This window comes from Montipora capricornis, chromosome 3 (genome assembly GCF_036669925.1).
Source record: "Montipora capricornis isolate CH-2021 chromosome 3, ASM3666992v2, whole genome shotgun sequence".
Classification (NCBI taxonomy): Eukaryota; Metazoa; Cnidaria; class Anthozoa; order Scleractinia; family Acroporidae; genus Montipora; species Montipora capricornis.
Window position 1 is genome coordinate 63354208 of NC_090885.1, and position 21123 is coordinate 63375330.

At 38.9% G+C, this 21123-nt stretch overlaps 1 protein-coding gene across 1 annotated transcript in view; it reads left to right on the forward strand.

Moving 5' to 3' along the window:
* Window positions 1-11787: 11787 nt before the first annotated feature.
* LOC138043674 (protein FAM193A-like) overlaps window positions 11788-21123 on the forward strand; it is a 34129-nt gene continuing 24793 nt past the window's right edge. The window contains exons 1-6 of the mRNA XM_068890052.1: window positions 11788-12106; window positions 13136-13186; window positions 14413-14527; window positions 16664-16719; window positions 17894-17986; window positions 20152-20246. Coding sequence (XP_068746153.1) covers window positions 12002-12106; window positions 13136-13186; window positions 14413-14527; window positions 16664-16719; window positions 17894-17986; window positions 20152-20246 — 515 coding nt within the window. The 5' untranslated portion in view covers window positions 11788-12001. The remainder of the gene's footprint in view (window positions 12107-13135; window positions 13187-14412; window positions 14528-16663; window positions 16720-17893; window positions 17987-20151; window positions 20247-21123) is intronic.

The following is a 21123-nucleotide window of genomic DNA, read 5'->3' on the forward strand; positions in this document are numbered from 1 at the left end:
GTTTGGTTGCCTTTAGCCATTGTGCTTGATATGCATTTTACAAGCATTTAAAGGAGCGATAGATGCTGCCGTCTCGAACAAGGTCAGGGGACTACATCCTTTGTTGGTTTCTTTCAGTGAGTAGTTTCTTTAACGTCTCACGCAATTACTAACACACGAATGGTTCTAAAACGGGAACAACGATTTGTAGAGGACTAGAGAGTCCCGTTCGCACCCCCCTTTTGGTTTGCTACCTAGATGTTTTGTATTCAGTTTTTCTCTTTTGGTTCGTAATTTTTATAGTCAATCACAATAATTAAAAGTTGTTTTAAAAAAAAGGATCTATCTAGGGTCACAATCAGACTCAGTCTGTGGAAGACAAGTCCTCCACGGCGCTAACCCTCTCCTCTGAACAATAAGAAGCGTACAAAATTGCTTATCGTTTTGGATATCACAGTTAAGCCAAAGTTTAGTTTAAGTCAGTCGATCGCGTTTATCGGCTTTTACAATGCCTTTGGAAATGAAATTCCCAGGTACCGGTTATACCAGAAACTCACCAAAAGGAGCCTTTATCTCCACTAATTCCTTCAGTCAACCCGAGTAGATTTATTTTTAGGAACAGGTTTTTCCCGCGAAAAGTATCATATTTCCCTTGACGCTGAGATAGCTTTGTTTTGATTGGCTTTTACAACAGTGGGCGTGCTGAATCTCCCAAGGGAGGTGTTCTATAAATAAATCTACTCGGGATTTGGTTAACTCCTAAGCCAAGTATGGGAGATAAAGGTTCCTCTTGATGAGATCTTGGTAATACAAAATTTTATGGAATTTTACGTTTCACTTTTCTATTGATACTGAATCTGGAGATGAAGTGGTAGGTATTTAGCCGAGTTTTGCAGGTTTGGAGAGATGCAGAAAACGTGTTTGACGCGCGCATACATCTTTAGTGAGCTATTTTGTTTGTATCCATGCATATGGTGCAATACAATACAATACAATACATACTGAATTGACCGCTCCCCATAGGAGCTTTTCAGGGCCAATGAATCAACGAAACAACAGAACAGAACAACAACAACAACAACTGTTCAGAATCCCAACTGGCCGGAGGCAAACCAGTTGGCTATTTACAAGTGCGGCTGGGAAGTTGAACCAGGGACTACCAGGAACAAATTCAACGAGTGGTCAGAGCGGGTCTTGAACCCGGGTTCTCCGGATCTCAAGGCAAGCGCCCTAACCACAGGGCCACACTGCCTCCATGTGGTGACACATAAACTAGCTAAATTTCTTCAAGATGGTGAAAGGACGCCTTAGTCCTTCTTCTAATCTTGGAGAAAATGTGATCAGACAGGCTCTCCGTACGGTTATATACCACTTTCATAGTGGCGGCCAAATAAAATGTTCTTCTTTTTTAACGCTAATAAGCCTTTCTAGCGTCGCTACGACGAGCAAATTTCAAAATAATATTTGTTTCAAAACGAGGGTAGTAGGTCTAATTAACATAAATACAAAAGAATATAAAGGTGATCGCCGTTTACGAAAGTAGTCTATATGTTGCTCTCGAATGCGCAGTCTAATTTTCCCGCTCGCTCCAATTTCTCAGCTGTTGACCGTGCGCCATTCGAGAGCAACATATCACCGGACGGAGAGCCTTAAATACAATACAATACATACTTAATAGACAATTTTCGAATTCTCACGGCTGGACTGGTTCTAGCATGAAATGGAGGCTAATGCGGGCAAATCTTTTCAAATGCAAATTAATTTGCCCGCATTAGCCTTCATTTCATGCTAGATACAGTCCAACCATTAGAATGGCCTATTGACCACTCCCCATAAAGGCTTTTCAGGGCGAATGAAACACAAAGAACGAAAGGACAGAACACAACAGCAACTGTTAAGAATCCCAAATAGTCGCATGCACTGAACCAGGGGTCAATTTAATAAAACTTTTCCACGTGTAATTTACAAGTGTAGCCATTGTTTAATTAGAGTCTGAGAACAATAGCTACACTTGTAACTTACACGTGTAAAGGTTTTGTTAAATTGATTGAATTAAATTAAAACATCTCTTGTCTAAGAGGAATAAGTTACTCAGGAAAGGAATGGCACTAGAGGCTGGTCTCTTTCAACCGACAATATCTCAGCTTATTAAGGAAAATCAGTTGAATAGGATCAGAATAAAAAACATCTTACGGGTAGTAGATTATGGTGGAAAATGGTGGTAGATAAGTTAACTGGACGTGCTGCATCAGGCTGTGATCTGTCATCTTTGTTCAGTGTGAATGATATAAATACTCACTTTCAATTGATTAATACTACAACTGATACTGACACTAATTATGTTGAGCCAGTTAAGTCGGAAATTTTGGAGCATCATGAAGTTCCTGTGATTCGTGAGATATCTGTTTTCAAGGCATTATTGCATGTAAAAAGGACTGCTACTGGCCCAGATCGGAATGACTTGCCATTTTGGTTCTGGAAGAATGCCCTGGAACTTACACCTGCGATAACACATATTTTAAATGTTTCCTTGCTTACACAACAAGTACCTATCACTTGGAAGATTGCAAATGTGCATCCCATTCCTAAAGAGACCAACATATCTATACTCTGGATCAGCTCAGACCGATATCTGTTACTGACTTTATAATGAGACTTTTTGAGTGATTAGTCCTGAATTTTGATTTGCGTAAACCTGTTTATTCCTTTATTCATTCTGATCAGTTTGCTTACAAGAAACATTGCGGAACTGAAACTGCTTTGTTATATAGTCAGCACTTTTGGATGAGATGGCTTAATGGCCCCGCGAATTTTGTTAGAGTCTTGTCTTTTGATTTTTCTAAAGCCTTTGACTCAGTTTCTCACAGAATAGTGCACGTGATTGATAAGCTTAGGACTGTGGCCGACATTAATTCCTATATTGTCAACTGGGTTATTGACTTTCTGAAAGATCGTAAACAGAGGGTGTGCGTTGATAACACCGCAGCTCCTTTCCTGCCTATCAATCGTGGTGTGCCCCAGGGCACTGTTCTGGGGCCCGTACTTTTTACTATCATGATTAATGATATAATTCCCACTTCCAAAAATATCTTGATGAATAAATATGCAGATGATGTCACGTGCAGCATACCTGTTGGGCCTAATGTCGATGACTATGCCTCTAGGGAGGTAGAAAATATTAAAGCCTGGGCATTGAAGAATTTAATGAAACTCAATTTAAGTAAAACCAAAGAAATTGTCATGAAAGGAAGAACAACTTTGCCTTCTCCTGATGAAATTGTCGATATTAAACGTGTGTAGTATCTGAAGCTTCTTGGAGTGACATTTCAGGTTTCTCCAACCAACTGGAATAAGCATTTTGACGACTTGATGGACAGAGCTCTTAAGCGTATGCATATTCTCAGAGTGTGTAAAAACAATGTTTATAGTATTTGAGACCTTCATTATCTTTTCAACTCTCTTTTTATGTCACTCTTTATTTACTGTATCCGAGTTTGGGGTGTTGCTGCTTATAGTAAGTATTTGAGTCAAATAGATAGGCTACAGAAAAGGGCATCGAGATTTGGGTACATACAGTATGTAACATCTATCAAACAGATTTTCAAAGATAGGGATTTGAGCCTATGGAGTAGTATTGTGGATAATCCCTCGCACCCTCTGCAGGATCTTCTTCCCCCATGTAAAAGCAGAGCTTTGCGTAGTAGATCCCATCCCTACCACATCCCAAGTGTCAAAACAGAGAGGTTTAAGAAATGCTTTGTAAATGGATGCCTTTTCGACTTTTAAATGAATCCTAATTTAGTACTTGCAATTGATACAGTCTTAACCGCACTTTGTTTACAATATGTTGTAAGTCTTAACGTTTGTTTGATGACTTCAATAAAGACCTTATTATTATTATTATTATTATTATTATTATTATTATTATGATTATTATTATTATTATTATTATTATTATTATTATTATTATTATTATTATTATTATTATTATCTTGTTTTCGCACCTTGGATTTCCAATGGAACTTTAGTACTCCAGGAAGCTTGGTGACAACAAGTCTCCTCAAACTTCTAGGACCTTCCTAAGAATCCTTGCCGTGTTCAGAATAACACTTTTCTGAAGCTCGTCTATCTTGGTCTCTATACCAATACTCTCTAGTCTCCTCTTTAAATCCTTTGTAGCTGTTCCAAATGTTCCGATTACAATAGGAATTACCGTTGTTTTCATTTTCCATAACTTCTTTAATTCTCTTGCTAGATCCTGGTATTTCACTACCTTCTCGACTTCTTTCTCCTCAGTACGGCTATCATATGGTATTGCAAAATCTATTATTTTGCAACATTTATTTCTCTTTTCAACAACAATCATGTCCGGTCTTCTTGCCTCTATTACGTGATCAGTCTGTATCGTAAAATCCCATAATATTTTACATCTCTCATTCTCTAGTACTGGCTCAGGTACATGTTCATAACACTTTTCATTGAGAATGAAACCTTCCTCTCAGTTTACAAACTTCCCAATGGATCTTCTTACCCACCCAGTCATGTCTCCTTTTATATTCCTTTTGTGCTAATTTAGGGCATTCACTCACAATATGATTTATGCTTTCATCCACCTTTCTACACATTCGACATTTACTGTCCTCTTGAGTTTGATATATTCTAGCTTTATTATTATTATTATTATTATTATTATTATTATTATTATTATTATTATTATTATTATTATTATTCAAGAATAATAATACAATATTATTACCCCAGTTGGCTATTTACAAGTGCAGCTGAGAAGTCAAACCAGGGACTACCAGGAATAAATTCAACGAGTGGTCAGAACGAGTCTTGAACCCACCACTATAGGCCGCGCTGCCTTAAAAATCACTGGCGTTATATCGATAGTTTCAAATGTAGTTTTCTTTGAAATGTCGCCGGTATCGAGGCTCAAGTGAACGGTCGACCAGCCGTGCCAAATTTCGTTGCAAGCGAGCCTCGAAGGATTTTGAATATTTGGATATTTGTCGCTGTTTCTCAGCAATGGATGCTTGCTGGAACTTGAAACTTGGTCAAAGAGAAGTAAATTTATCCGTGTGGCCATCGCCGGAGTTTGAGCGTGACTGATGCCGGAGAAGTGGGATTTTATCGGAGAGGTGTCGGGTAGCTAGAAATTTACTTTCCAGCCTTTCCTTTATAGACCAATTCGGCTAACTCAATGTTGTACCCAATTCAAATCCTCTGGGAATAAAACGTTTTGTTCCAAGATTTCCATATCATTTAAATGTGAATGCTTCATTGTCATGCAGATTCAACTCACAAAGAATCTTAACCCCGAGAGATTTGAATTGGGTACAACATTGAGTTAGCCCAATTGGTCTATTTAGGTACGAGTGGGCTTTTATTTCGTGTAGAAGACACACATGACGTAACAAAAGCTTTAGGGGTCTTTAGGGATTGTTTCACGATTGTTTTTTTCTATTCTTTTACGTCATGTGTGTCTTCTACACGAAGTAAAAGCCTACAAGTGACAAAGCGGTAATTTGAGAAGTCGCTTAAATCGCATTCAGTCAGGCAAATAACCACACACAAAGCGAGAAAGTCACCATGACAATAAAGTACGGCTTTTTTGTTGAGAACTTTTGCGTGTAAATATCTTTTTCAGTTTGTTATCGAGATTCCCATACAAATCCTTATAATTTTCTACCCTCCGAGTCTGGGTCGCCTGTGGCCACACGCGCCCTAGCTTCAACAACATTTTTTCATATTTCGAAACTAAAATTTAAGTGGACGTCAATCAAATGTTTCCACGACGAATTTAACAAGAGAACAGGACTAGAGAACAGGCCACGAGAACAGGACTATTGTCATGGAACATTTGATTGGCGTCCACCTAAATTTTACCTTGAAATTAGCCAGTATCAAATATACCAGTATTCTGTGTTTGTCCTTCCAAAATTTTGCATAAGCATTGTTTTCGGTTTCTCTTGGGACCATTGTAAATCCCAAGAGAAAATAAAAACAATGCTTATGCAAATTTTGCAGCAACAAACAAAGAATATTATGGTATTTTTGATACTGGCTAATATGAAAAAATGTCGTTGAGAGGCTCGTGTGATTGATAACCGTTGTAAAATGACATTTTTTAAAACTATATTTGAAACTATCGACAAGGCGCCGGTGACTTTTAAGAAACACTAGGAATTTTGCTCTGTCATTGATGAAGCCTATAATATCGGTTCAATGTTTGCTGTGATATATTGTAAACCAGGACATAATACCCCCTTCAAAGGTCATTTATATTAGACTAGGTGATGTTCGGCAGGTGGCGAGTCTAAAAGAACACGCGTGGTTTCTTGAGTGCGCCACAAGGGAGGTATATAACTTCTGAGCTTCGCCAAAAATACCAAAGAGTGAGGCGGACTTCGAAAGGGTTTCAGCTGCTTGAAGCAGAAGTACTTCCACGTCACGCAAATTTTTTTTCTGTCATTTAAATTCTAGCTCACCGTTGTAACAAAAATAAATGCACAATTAAACTTCGGGTGTTCAAATAAAGTGGAATTCCTCTATTTGGCGTTTGTTCGATGTTCTACTTTAGACCTTGCAATTTGAATAATTTTCTGTGTTGCATTTGTTTATAGTTTAGAATGAGGATGTGTGCGCTCTCAGATTTCCACTTTGGAGGTCGACGATGAAAGTTCAATTAAAACACACCCACTTCAAAGGGGCTGCTCCAGTATTTCAGTTAATTATTTGACTTCATATTGTTATTCATCAATACTAAGTGGAGGGTGCCTTTACCCTTTTCTTTCAGGGGGGCATATAATCCGAGCCAACTGCACTTACAGCAGCACATTCCAGCACTTATCTGTTTTAAAAACTGCTCCCATAGGGTTGTAGTTGAAACCGTGATTAGAACATGAAACATGTAAGTTTCTTTTAACGATTTCGGAAGCGTTCAGTTCAGCTTCCCTAGTGCTAGTTGAACGAGTTAAGGATTGCGAACGTTTAAGGTTCACATTGCAACCAGGCCCGGGTTGCTCGAGGCGTGGTTAGTGCTTGAATACTATGGATACCTATAGGTATACAAGCAACCGTTGGCGTTAACCAGGCTTCGAGCAACCGGTCCCTGGTTGACAATCAGACATACTATGCTAATCTGGTTTGAAAAAACTTAAATGTGTTTTTTGGCTGTAACTTTTTAAGCTAAGGGATTAAGAGATGAGATTGCCTTCAGATTTTAAACATGGAATGAACCGGTTACTTGGTTCCATCATCGATCTCCAATGACGTAAAGTATAAGATGGCCCGGTACGTTGATAGTGTCGTAAAAGAGCAGATTTATTTGTTAATAAAGCGAACTTACTCTCAGTAACCAAAGAACGCATTTGTTTAAATACAATCCGTATATACCTCCTATCGGTGAATTCGATTCGCTTGTGTAGTTTTCTACGAATGCTTTCCAGCTTACATAGTAAACTATCTGGCGTAAGAGTTCAGAGGCTCTCTTTGTACATAATCTAGCCTCATTTACACTACTCTAAAGTGCTGCCGCAAGCGAACATACATGTAGGACATTCATGAAGAAAGGCCATAACAAGGTGGCGCATGAGGACGCAGTACCCCGATATACTTCCTGAGGGAGCAATTCATAACCTATGAATATAAGGTCCTTTGAAGTCTATCCAGTGTCTATCTCCTTGTTGTTCCTTGTAGTTGCACGCCTTGTCTATTTATATTGTATGTGACGACGCGTGGGACCTGAAGAGGAAATCGAAGCGAAACCCATCAAATCACTCAGGACAACGCAGAAAATAATAGGTGAGTGAACTTTATTTATCTGGCTGTCCATAAAATGAATATTCGTAAAGAAACATCGAGATTTGAAGTTTTTATGGAACATTTTCCTCGATCAGTTGGATCGGCCGTTACAACTGTCTTAAAATAACGTGACGTCACGCGCTCTCGCATCCTTGGAGGGTTGTGTGCCTGTGTTTTAAGTCTAAAAGCTGACGTTTCGAGCGTTAGCACTTCGGCAGAGCGAATCGAGGGATTATGGGTTACGTGTAGTTTTTATAGTAGAGTAGGAGCTACGCTATTGGTGGTAACATGGCAACGTGAAAAATAGGAATATATTAGTTAAATGAAAAGCGTTCGTTAATACCGTGAGGATTAAGGGTGCCGATTTGAAAGATGAATTTTTGTTCCAGATTCTTGCGGCTTTCCGTCGTACCTAGATATAGGGAAAGGCCGCAGATAGCCATGTGTTTTTTGGAGTGGTTTGGCAGATTAAAATGGCGAGCGACTGGCTTGGATGCATCCTTGTCATTCTTCTCAACATCGCGAAGGTGTTCGCGGAATCGGTCACCTAGTCGTCTACCTGTCTCACCAATGTATAATTTATTACATAACGTACAGGTTATGCAATAAATGACATTTGCGGAGGTACATGTGAAACGATCGGTGATCGTAACAGATCGCTTAGGTCCCGATATCTTGCTAGTGTTAACAATGAAAAGACAAGTTTTGCATCGTGAGCGCGCGCATTTGAAAGTGCCGGGTTGCTCGTTAGTTTTGAGCGCGCTTCTAACTAAAAAGTTGCCTACGTTTTTGTCGCGTTTGAATGAAATAAGTGGAGGTTGCGAAAAGATTCTACCAGTCTCGGGATCATTTTGGAGTAATTTAAAATTACTAAGAATGATGCTTTTGACTGCGTGATTATGAGGATGGAAAGTGAGGGTGAATGGAATTCTGTCATTCTTATCTTTTTGTGACGTTTGTAGTGATGACTGTCGATCAAATTGTTGGGCGCGATGATGGCCTGCTTTGACCACAGAGACAGGATAGCCACGTTTTTCGAAGAACTGGCACATCTCCTCTGATTTGCTGGAAAAATCGGAGTCATCACTACATAGACGTCGAAGTCTAAGAAATTGAGAATAAGGGATGTGTTTTAAGTCGTTGTTTTGCAGAGTTCGGAAAATCAGAAGGATTACTGGATGGCAAAAATTTGAGTTCAGTTTTCAATATCAATCTAGCCTGCTTGCAGGCAGTAAATTTGTATTTCGGTCGCCATATTGGACGAGTGAAAATCGGAAAATCTGGGACGAGTGTATCCCACTCATCCCACTCGTCCCAGATCTTCCGACTTACTCCCGTCCAATATGGCGACCGAAATAAAAATTACAGCCTGCGAGCAGGCGCTCTAATATCAATCCACTTTCAGACTTTTTTCGGCATTCCGTGCTATCCTCTAGAACGGAAAGGCCATAGCTAAAGGTAGTCATGCTTTGGCCGGATATGCTCGATAGATTGAAATAGCTCGCTAATGGTTCAGTTAGGTCTTTGTCATTAATTTTCTTTCGACGTCTCTTTGATATTCACTGGACCGGTGTATACTAATTAGTCGAAAATGCGTCAACATAAAGCTCGCAAAGACCGTGTTTAATTTTAAGTCCTCGAACTTCAAAGCGTTGCGAGATTCAATTAAAGACTGATACATAGCTGGGCCCGATGAAGTGTGGACACGACATGATGACTGGCCCTCTGCAAGACTTACTAATGATTAACCATAGACGAGAGGGTGATTGGACCCGTTCACTAAGTCAATGAAAATCCAAGGAGTGAGGACAAAACTTGAATGACAAGTAACATAAAGCAGTACAGTATTCTTCTTCTCCATATAGTAAGTTCACCATGGCTATGCTTTGTGAAAGAAAATCTATGGGGGGTGGGGTGGGGAGGGGCGAGAGAGAGGGGGCCTAGGGTGGGATGGACACTAACGATTCCTCCTTCTCTCACAGCTCAACAAAAAATGCATGGTCTGTATGGCCTTGGTGATGTAGCTTGGTGGGTAATTTTTTCTTCAATGCTAGCCCTAGCGGCTACCATTGTTTTCGGAGAGTAGACAGACATGAGAATACGGTGTCGCCAAACAGATGCCGGCTGCTACTACTGAGCTGGGGTCGAAATTGACAGTCACCGATAGACTTCAGACAAGTATTCAGCACATTTGACAATTCTCCGCCATTTGCAACTGATGATCGATGCACTCATAACTCAATTAAATTATCCTTTTCCGAGATCGCTAGGAGTTTATATTGACCGGGATGTTATTCCGGAATGTTCAAGTTGAGACTTTTGTGAGAAAATCCGGTCTGGCATTGGAACATTGAAGCGATCAATCTTTTTGTCTTTATTTTAGCTTTATTTTTGTTCATCTACATCTACATGACCTCTTCCAGCACTCAGCAAAGTCCTTTTGACTTACGGCTCTTTCTGCGGCCTTGGTGGCTTCATATGAACACCATAAGCCATTTTAGAGACATCAATGCCACGACGGGCCACTTCGATTCTGCTGGAGAGATTCGAACAGGACGGCGACAACACCGGGGACTCCATCACCTACTCTTCTCTAAGGGTGAGTGGGTTCTTTAACGCCCCACAGGGAACTTATGAGCACAGAAGATATTTGTGAGACGGGACCTACGGTTTATAATCCTTATCCGAGAACAATTTACTAGTCTAACCATTTGCAGATGAAATTACAAAGGCAGCACTTTATCCTCGGTTATGAGTATTGATAATTTCTTCAGGAGCGATTTGAATTGACCGCCGACCGGTTGTGGGTTAACCTCCAGCGGGCCAACATGCACTCAGGGACTTTACGTAACAGACCTTATTCACGATGGCCGCCATGCTGGATTTGCTATATCATGCAAATTAGCTACACACTTCTGAGGGGGCAAACAACACAGGTTCGAGAGGTTATAACGAACATCCTAGCCACACTGATGATTTTTTTCACGTTCATTGAATGTTTCTCACCTAAGTAGTAAAATAGAATGATTACACAAGTTACTTCGATGTTTTTTTAGTGAAAAATGAAGAGAGAACGAAGTAGAAAGTCAAAATGTCAAAGGCAATCAAAGATACAAAATTATTATAAAAGGTATAGTGTTATGTCAATGTCTCGACTAGCCGATTTTCCGTAATTTGCCTTTTTCCCAATGTTTGCCCCCCAGCATAACACATGGCTAATTTGCATGACAATTTGAAAACCAACATGGCGGCTATCGTGAATAAGGCCTATTGATAAAGATAATACCGCCAGCTATGCAGGCTACTTTTCTTAGAACATTGCGGGCTGGCGGCGACCGTTTCTCCTCATGTGGTACTATTTGCTTGTTTTTTTTTTTTTTTTACACGAGGCAGCCCACCATGTAAAGCAGGTATGACTTTTAGGGCGCGTTCGATTTATCTTATTCCGGAATAGGCATACATAGAATAGAAGTTAGAAATTCTTCGTTTTTACGGAGACTCAAATTAAAATTGTCAAACATCTGCTTAAATGAGATTTTGAACACGATCTTTATTATCCTTGTTGCTTCAAAACGCCAAACATACCATTTTAAACCATCACTCTCCGTATACCTAAAGACAGACATGAACTAAAGGGTATCCAAGTCTTCAGATTCCACGGATCCATTTGTCTATATCACCAAAGAAATGTAAAATGCATTTTCGATTAGTAAAAGTTTTGATTAATCGAGACAATCAGTCCTTTCCCAACCAGGGACCCGTTTCTTGAAAGTCCCGAAAACTTTTCGGGCCCGAAACTGCCAACCGCTTGTTTTGGAAAGCCGATCTTTTAACATTTTGGTTTCAAGCCAACTAAAAGAAACATGACTGTGAAGTTCGATGACTTAAATCCTCTCCGTTCTTGAGATACAAAGGGAAAAATCGCCCGAAACTTGATTTCGAGAAATGGGCCCCAGTTCCCTCCCGCTCCCGTTCCCGGAAGCTCCTCTTTGAATGCCCATAATACTCTGCCTACGCGATCGTTTGGCATGCTGGGAATTTTAAGGCGCCATTTTGATATGTGTCTTCACTGTGAGGAATAGTGACAAATTGATGTACTCCTGTTTTGTTTTGTCATCTGTCATAGAAGACGAAACCTTGCTTTTTGATTGAATCAAATATCTGAAAAACACCTTTGAACGTGATAACGTCTGTAGCCAAGCCATTCGTCGCTATGAGTTGTGACGAGAAAACCAACAAACGGAAGAAGAAGCGTTCGAAGCAGAGTTCGATTTCTGAGACGACTCCGCAGGCTCCGAAATCGGTCGAGAATCATGAGGTATGTAGCACCAGATTGTAACACAAGCAGCCCAGCCTCAACTTACATTCCACAACAAGCATAATCAGATGCACTGTTCAGCTGGCTCTTTCCTGTTTTCAATGTTTTGCTTGTACTATACAGCTGTGTCCATGTCTTTCGTGATCAATTCTTCGCGTTTTAATGGGAATGGAATAATTGGCCCTTAGATAGACATTGGCTATTCTTGAAAGATCGATATTTTATTTGTTCCATCACCATTTGTTCCATCACTTTGTTATTGAGAAGTTGCATGGTTCAAATTTCGCTTCCACCTTCTTTTTTTTTCGCTTCAATGGACACAACAAGTTCGGCTTTCCAAGTTTGTATGGCTAAATGTCAGAAGGTGTAAATGTCATTTACGCCGCTAGTTTATCTTTGGCTCGTCCAGACTATTCTCTCTTTGTTTAAAATGCGTGTTTCTCTCGTTTGGTAAGATTTTTTTGCTATACACGCTAAAACATAGCTTGTTTGTAGTTTTCAAGCCAATTCCTCTTTTTCTCCCATGAAATCAACATTAGGGTCGAAGAAAAACAAGGGTTTTTGCATCGCCGGTGTTAGTTGAACGCAATTCTTTCAGGTTTATAAATCTTTATGAAATTGTAGCATTTTTCAGTAACTCAAACTTTCTTTGTGAGAGAACAAAATGTGTTACGAACTTAAGCTTAAATCCGTGTAGGTTTTACCAGTTCTTACCAGTCAATCAATTGAGGCTTATGGTATTTTACATTTTGAGTGCATTGTTTATTTACAATTTGTGGGTAGGTGTAAACTATTATGAAAAGAAAAATAGTTCTCTAGGGAAAGTCGTATTGTAACAACTGTAGTCTAGCTAATTAATATTATTGTGAAATGCCCAAATTGTAAACAATAATGTTCATTTAAAAAAAATTGATTTTAAATGGTCATTTAACTTACAGCAAATACTCTGTTCTTTCCTCACTTGTTTGCGAGTGCATGATACATGTAATTTGAATTTGCACTGATTTAGTCCTCATGGTGTATTGTTAGGAGGAGAACATGGTTAAAGCTGAAACTGAGCCAGATGTGACACTTCCTCAGGTTGGTGTAACTATTCAAAAAGATTCAGCCAATAAAGCTCGTAACTTTGATTCAGCTTTTTTTTTTGGCCTGTTAGAATATACATGTATGTAAAATCTTCTGGCCTTAGACAGTAAAAGCTGCAAGTCTCACTCCAAGGAGACAAGGGGTTAACACAGGCTAAATAAAAGTTTACTTCCATTGTTTCATGTGCATTTATATTGTGGAAACATTGTCTGAATATTCTAATGTCAATGGCTTTTTTAATTACCGGCTTGGATTAAAAAAACATCCCGTGCATGTCAGTGAGACAGGTTGTCTCATGACATCCCTGTAAAGTAAAAGATGTCCATCCAGAATTGTTTGGTAATTCTCCCAGGCCTTGAAATTAACGGTTGCTAACTGCAAAATGTAATCAATTTGTCAGACCAGTCCTGGAATATAGCTCACCTGTGTCTCACCACGCGTTGCCGACGTACCTCAGTAATGATCTGGAAATGGTCCAGAAGCGTGCAATCAGTCTTATCTCACCAGGTTGTAGTTATGAGACAACCCTTGCACACCATAAGCTAGACACATTGTATAACAGAAGATCCATGCTTTGTCACAAGCTCTTTGACTCTCTAGCATCTGATGTCCATTTGCTCAAGTTTCTACATGTACCTCAAACACATTCAACTTTAGAAGTACAATCTTAGACTCACTCAGAAGTATGAGCTGCCTCTTTTTTGTACGGAGCCCTTTAAGAGGTCCTTTATCCCTCAGATGTGCACGCTTTCAGATTCGAAGTAAGAAGATCTTTACACAGTTGACCATTAATATTTTTAGTAGTAATAGTAATAATAATAATAATAATAATAATAATAATAATAATATTATTATTATTATTATTATTATTATTATTGTTATGTGAAATAATATATTTTAGGTAATTTATAGAGTTTACATAATTATGTGAATTTATATAATTATGATGCTTGTAATTATATTTTGGAACTGTTCCCTTTACATTATTATTCTTTTTTGAATTTTTTACAATTGTAAATTAACGCAATTCAGCCGTTTGGCTGCGAAGTTATTCTATAGTAAACTGTCTACAGTGTATCTAGGGAAAGCAAATTCGTCAAGAATTTTCTAGTAGTTTGCTAGTACTGTAGGAAAAAATCTCACCAGGAAAAATTTAATGTTAACTTTGAGCCCTGCCTAAACCTTTTTCTCTCTTAAATTTATTTTTACCTCTGTGTTAGGAACTGCTTAACAAGACATCTAGAGTGGATAACACACCAAAACCAGGAACACCATGCATTGATGGCGAGAGATGTCTTCTGTGCGATAAAGACCGATATGAGAAAAGCAAGCAAGGTTGGTAAAATGTTACCAGAGCACTCTGTAAGCTGTTGGTATAAAACTGCAGTATCAGACAAATTAAATTTAGTAACTTTGAGTTTTCAACACCAGACTGTACAGAAAGTAAATACAATGTATTTAAGCTTTCAACTCTGTTAGAGCCTTATTCACAGCGGATTGATCAGATGGTGGGAGATGTGACCTGATCAGCCTTATCCAGATCACTGTACGGTTATATCTCCCCCACATCTATTTAGAGTCTCAGTTTGTGAACAGGTATGCAAATTTCCTATTGAACCTCAGTGTCATAAACCAATCTGTACTTAAAGTGCAACTAACCCCAATTTTGTTTCGCAAAACAAAAACTTTTAATTGCCACGACACTTTTGGCGAAAAAAATTTCTGTGATTGATAAAATCCTCCCGCTTCTACAGTTGTTTAAAGTTGAACAACCTCTGCCCCACGATCAAGCATTTGTGGGCGGTGGAATGAGCCTTCCTGTGACGTCATCTAAGGAGTCGCTTTGACATGTCTTACAAAGTATAATTATGACAGTAAAGCTATTTTCGGACAGGTTTCTTTACGTTATTTTAATGGCGTAGTGTACTTAAAAGCACTCAAATTCAAACAAACACAAGATATAGAATCTAGCAACCCAGATTCAGAGAGTATTAATGAATCAGAAGACTCAGTGGCAAGTTTTGAGGATGATTTTGACATTGAAGTGGAAGGCAAAGATGATGAAGGCGATTGCACCTTGTACATGTATGCTTCACGTTGTGAAAGCTCAGAGGACATAATGGCATAATTATGCTGATGAATGGCTAAAGAAACATGAAGCAGAAAGCGGGGAAAATAAAGAGTTTGAGCAAGAACTTCTTGCCAGACTAGACGGTGCAGTTCAAGCGGAGTCTTGGTGAGTTTCCGTTTCCAGGAGTACTGTCTACTGTCTACTGAATTGTTGGGAAGACACACGGCCCAAGTTAGTCCGCCATCAACCTTGGTGAAGAAAGCTTTTCTTACTCAGGAAGAGCAGTGAACGTCCGAGAGAAATCCTTTCTTCTAAAATGTTGGGAACAGGTCTTAGAATCCTTCGTTGGTTTCCAATGGGCTCGTCTGCAAAGTACAAAGTCAATCCATTTCTTCCGTCTTCTGCAGCATTCCTTATGATTGTCTCAAAAAAAAGAATTTAATGCAAGCCATTTTTGGGAGTCTGCTAAAGTTATTGTTACAGCCGTACGCCACACTGCAGTCAGGCAAAACCAAACGTTTCTTCTCAAATCGCTGATTGCGGTGGCCTATGATTCTTTGCTTTCTCTGCTTCACATGAATGTTGATGTCCTTCGATGACGTCACAGTACAACTAGGGCCCATTCTTCCAAGTGCTTGGCGGTGGCCGGAAAAAGCGCCAAATTTGAAAACTTTGGCAAGCATGTAAAAATGAAATATCTGCCGCATACTAAAGTTCATTTGCAACAAATTAGTGTGAGGTCTCCTTTAGACCATATCCGTCGTTTTTTCACCCAAGAAAATGTTTTTATTCCGATCATTTTGGGCCATAAACATTTCGGCTCAGAATGGAAGAGTCAGCAGTCATTTTTGTATGATATGGGAAGACATGCAAGAACACCCCTTATAGAAGCAGTGTTTGAACCGATGTTGTTGTGAATATTGAGTCCTCGAAGAAACAGCAAAACAGTGAAGAAAACATCCACAGCAGCACTTGTTTCGCTTGATAACTAAATCTCTGTTCCCCATATCATACGTCACAGCAGGCTGCTGATTTAGTTTTTGATCTGGCACTGAAAAGACCGAAAAAGTGGGAAAAGCCCAAAACTCAAGCGCAAAAGACAGAAATGAGAAGTTACCCCACAAACCTAACTTTACTTGTAGTTAGGCTTTCCAAAAACCATGTAGGAAAAATTGCTGATTTTGGCCTTCAGTTCTCCTTAAATCATACTTTCAAAATCTGAAGAAAAAAAAGAAGTTATTTTTTTATCATAGTAGCACTTCAGAGAAATCGGCATTTGCTGATGGCATGAAAGAAGGATTTGTTTTCTAACGAATGTGACAAGTAATAATACAGTAAGCTTTAATAATAAGCAGTAATTAATAATTTTTGTTTGTATTAATTTTCTCAACTTAATTTAGGTGAACCCGTGAAGTCAACCCAACCAACCAATAGCAATGGTTCATTAGTCTCACAGGTCTGTTGAAATGAAGTACATGTACATTTGCATTATTGGGCTGTGTTTTGCCCAAATCCTGTGTAGTTTCACTTTGTTTTGTACCATTTCTCATTTATCATGTTAATTGTGTGTGATTGTACATGTACACTGTATAATAATATATAGTTAAATGAAATTTAACATAGTTAACAACTAGGAGCTAGTCTGGTCAGTAGTGTTTTGCAGGCGGTTGTTAGTGTCTTGGCCGTCTGTTAGCGTTTGTTGAGCGTTTTGGTGCGTTCTGTAGCGTTTGATATACACTGTAGTTACATAGTTTACGACCGGGAGCTAATCTGGTCAGTAGCGTTTTTGCAGGCGTTTGTTAGCATTTGATGCGTTCTGTAATGTTTGCAGCAGTCTTAAGGTTGTGGGAGCCCTGGGGCTGACATTGTCCAACAGTATTCCTGGTTAGTGCATGCGTTGTTGTCCCATGTGTTTGCAGCGTGTTTGTTGCTCTGTTGGCGTGGCGTTGTGAGTCGAATTAGTAGTTTAGTGTTTCTCAGCGTTCCCTTTCTATCCCCCCCCCCCTTTTTATTCTTTTTTATATTTCATTTATTTATTTATTATTTTATTTTTTTATTTTCTTTCCACTGAACTATCTGGCTCAAGTGTACCGGGTGCCAGAGGGGGGCCTGGCGCGGGGGGCTCATGGCTTGGTTGCGGGTTGGGTAGGCCAGTTGGGTGTTCTAGCGCCTTGGGGATGTGACTGCGGTTGCAGCCCCCGGGCTTCTTGGGCACCTACCCTCCACTGGCGACTTGGGCATTAATATATAGGTTAATAAAGTGCAACTAGCAGGCTGAATAATGTCTTTTCACTGTGCAGTACCAGTCTGTACCAGACTGCACACACTTGTTAACCATTAAAGTACATGTACAGTGTTACATGCAGTAATGTTCTTTTTATGTTTTAACTCATTTTTTAATGAGTTTTAATGAATTTTAATGATTTTTTAATGCCAAACCTGTAGCTCATCATGAACAACAAGTTGTCAGGTGCTTAAAAGTTTTTCAGATTTTCCTAGCTGTAGTTTCTGGTTTAGCAACTGTGTGGCTGATGATCTATCTGGAATGAAATGCCAATTTACAGTAATTTTTGATTACATTCTTCACATGTGATATTGTCACAAATGACAATCTTCGCATTTCTATTCAGACTCCGTTGTGGGTGTGCCCAGATTGTAGAAGACACCTGGAAGATGTTGAACGTCGTGCATTGATGGAGCCTTCATTGCAATCAAGTTCAAAGGTGTGTGTCAAGTGGGAGGTTAATTAACTCAATGAAGTACTATTGTACATGCAAGCTTGTTCCACTGCATAATTCTGTTCAAAATGTCTTTAAAGGGATATTTGGTTTTTATGACGTGATGGTTGTGGCTATTACACACTTTAAATACAGGTATCAGTCCTTCCCTCTTCAAGTCATTGGCAGTCCCAGGCTCCAGTGCGTTCTCATCATATGACACATGTCATTGAGTCTCTGGTCTGAGAAATTAATGTAATTCAAGGAAGTAAGAATCAAATTTAAATACAAAAATGCTTTTTTTTTAACAACGAAGAACAGTGTTAAAACTAATAGCAAGAATGCCTAGGAACAGGATTGAAATGTGAATGATCGATCGCACATGCAAAATACTTGACAACAAGGGAGTGCTGACTATTACAAAAGCCCCTGAGCGCCTAGGCCTTTATCCCCATTTAGTTTTTTTAACAACAGGAACTGAAGCTTTGATCACTTTGGAACTTAATAAGACATGCCATTACTGAGACTACAATCTCAGATGGTACAAATGGAAAATTGACATGACCCCTCCCCCCAAAATCAGTGATAGAAGAGTGGCGCAGTTTGGCCTTCACATTCCCTCATCCTTGATTTAGGGGGCACTTCTGTTCCATTTTAATCTGCCCAAGGTTGTAGTACATGTAGGAAGGCTTGTTGACATCCCATTTTAGAAAGACACTGTAGTTATTAATTCGTTTATTAGTTGACATACCGTATTTACCCGTGTATAAGTCGTTCCCATGTATAAGTCGACCCCCCATTTTGGATGGCAAAAAAAGCAATTTCTTAATTTCTTTGCTAAACGTTCATGGGGTACAGTACTACATGTAATCTACTAGTATTCTTTGATTTCTGGAACTGTGGATACACAAAAAAATCAGGGCCTCGAGCGCTTACATATAGTTTTGTGTTTCAGCAGTTGTAGTACAGTGTATATGCAGACATTTTGTCCTTGAGTTTCGAAAAAGTTTTCAGAAAATCGAACATGTAAACCTCAAACTAACCTGTTTCGTTGTTCAGGGATAAAGGGCTTTAGAGGATAAGTGCAACATCACAGAAGCAGGAGTCAATCTTTGAAAATGACTTCAAAAACAATGTAAAATGTGCAAGGTGCAATTGGTCCTTGACTTTACAGTGTATATACATGTACATGTACATGTATAATATCTCACATGACATAGAAAACAAAAAACTCATAAACCAAACACTATGAAGTTTGCAAAAGCATTTAAATTAAATCAGCCAGGTTTAATTGTACAAAGAATACATGTAAAAGACAATCATTACCAACCAGCATTTTCAGGCAACGCAAGTGACGATGCTTGCACGTAAACATGAGGTATTGCGCCAGGTTACTAAGCAGTTGCGTTACTTAAAGAAACATAAATGCCTTTTTGAGCTTTCCACCTTTGGTAAACAAAAATTTCCAGTGTCTATTTCATATTTGTGCTAGTGAGTATCTTCAACATTTGGAGTTGGAGAAATCCTTCAACTGGAATTGCTTACATTCATTTTAAAGTCTTTTGTCCACTGCATTTGTTATGCCCAAGACAACATCATTATGTTAATTTTGAATAAATAATATTATTTAGCTGGAACTTGGCTCCAAATCTTTGACCCATGTATTTTATAAGTTAAGGGCGATTTTGGGAGCTTCTTTTGAGGCCATAAAGGGTCGACTTACACACGGGTAAATACGGTAAGTCTGGTAAAAATTTTACCTCAGACCAGTGTGGCTTACCAGTAGTCCATTAGTTTTGCTTCGATTATCTCAGACTGGTTCAGTGGTAAACTGTACATGTACATGTATTTGTACATTGTAAAAAAAATTCTCAGAGCAGTGAGATAAATTGGCCATATGAGATGGCATACTTGTACTTTATGTACATGTGTTTCAAGGGTTGCAGAAATCACCAGAGTACTTTATACTGGCTGTGTGTTTACAACACTTCTGGCTTTTTAATCGTGGCTTTTGTCACTATATATAATTGACAACGCTCTGAGTACATGTACAAGTAATTGTATGGTTTCCTACGTACACGTTTGTGGGATAAGCAGCTTCACGTTTTGCTTGTGTCATCAATAACGGTTCCGTTGTGTTTTGATTCATGTACACCTGTATCCGATTTTAGGGACAAGACATAATGCAAAAACCTACCTTGAATCTCACGCTCTCGATAACAACGAAACCATGTGACCAACAAGTGAAGTGCAGCTGCAACAGAAGGTGTAGTTTATGATCCTTGTTGATTAAGTACATGTACCTGTATGGCTATTATTATTATTTATTATTATTATTATGATAATTATTTTACTACACCTTTCAGGGCATCTGATAGGATGCGGCGATGCGGATCCGCATAACCCTAAAATCCGCATCCTCCACATAATTACGATATTTTCAGCATAATGCCTGATATTAGTGATAAAGCAGCTGCTCACCATCCTTACAAACATTATAAGAAGGCAAAGAGATTGACTATTTTGAAATGCCTATATTGAAGAAAACATGCCATTTCGCTCGTAAAATTAAAATTTGTGAGCAGTTTCCTCGCATTTTTCAGCAATAAGCCTGGACACCAGTTTTGTAATAGAAGCCCGCAATACATGTATAACGTGTAAGAAACCACTGAAAATGGTGATTGATCTAGGAAATAGATCGCAGTCCAACCACATAACAATAATTTTGCTCTATATCTCCAAGTTGAAAGAAAATTCATGACGAGAAACAAAATGATTTTTCATCACTTAGGTAAATTACTTTCGCAAAAGTTGTGACAAAATGCCAACTGCTAACCATTTTATTTCAACGGTAAAAGCTGGTCGTATATTGGTGACTCCTCCAGATATTTTAAGTGCAAAGGGAAAGGTCGCAATTTCGAGTCCGGATTTACCATAAGCATGTAAATACATTGGGCGGGTCTAATTAGTAGTTTTATAATAATTATTTAAATTTCCGCATAATCTGATGTAATTTCCGCATAATCAAAGCATGTTTACGCATAATATGGCCAAAAATTTCTGCATAATCTTTTTTCCGCATCCTATCAGAAGCCCAGACCTTTGAAGTGACATTCTTTGCACAGTAAGAGCAGCTGGCTGGA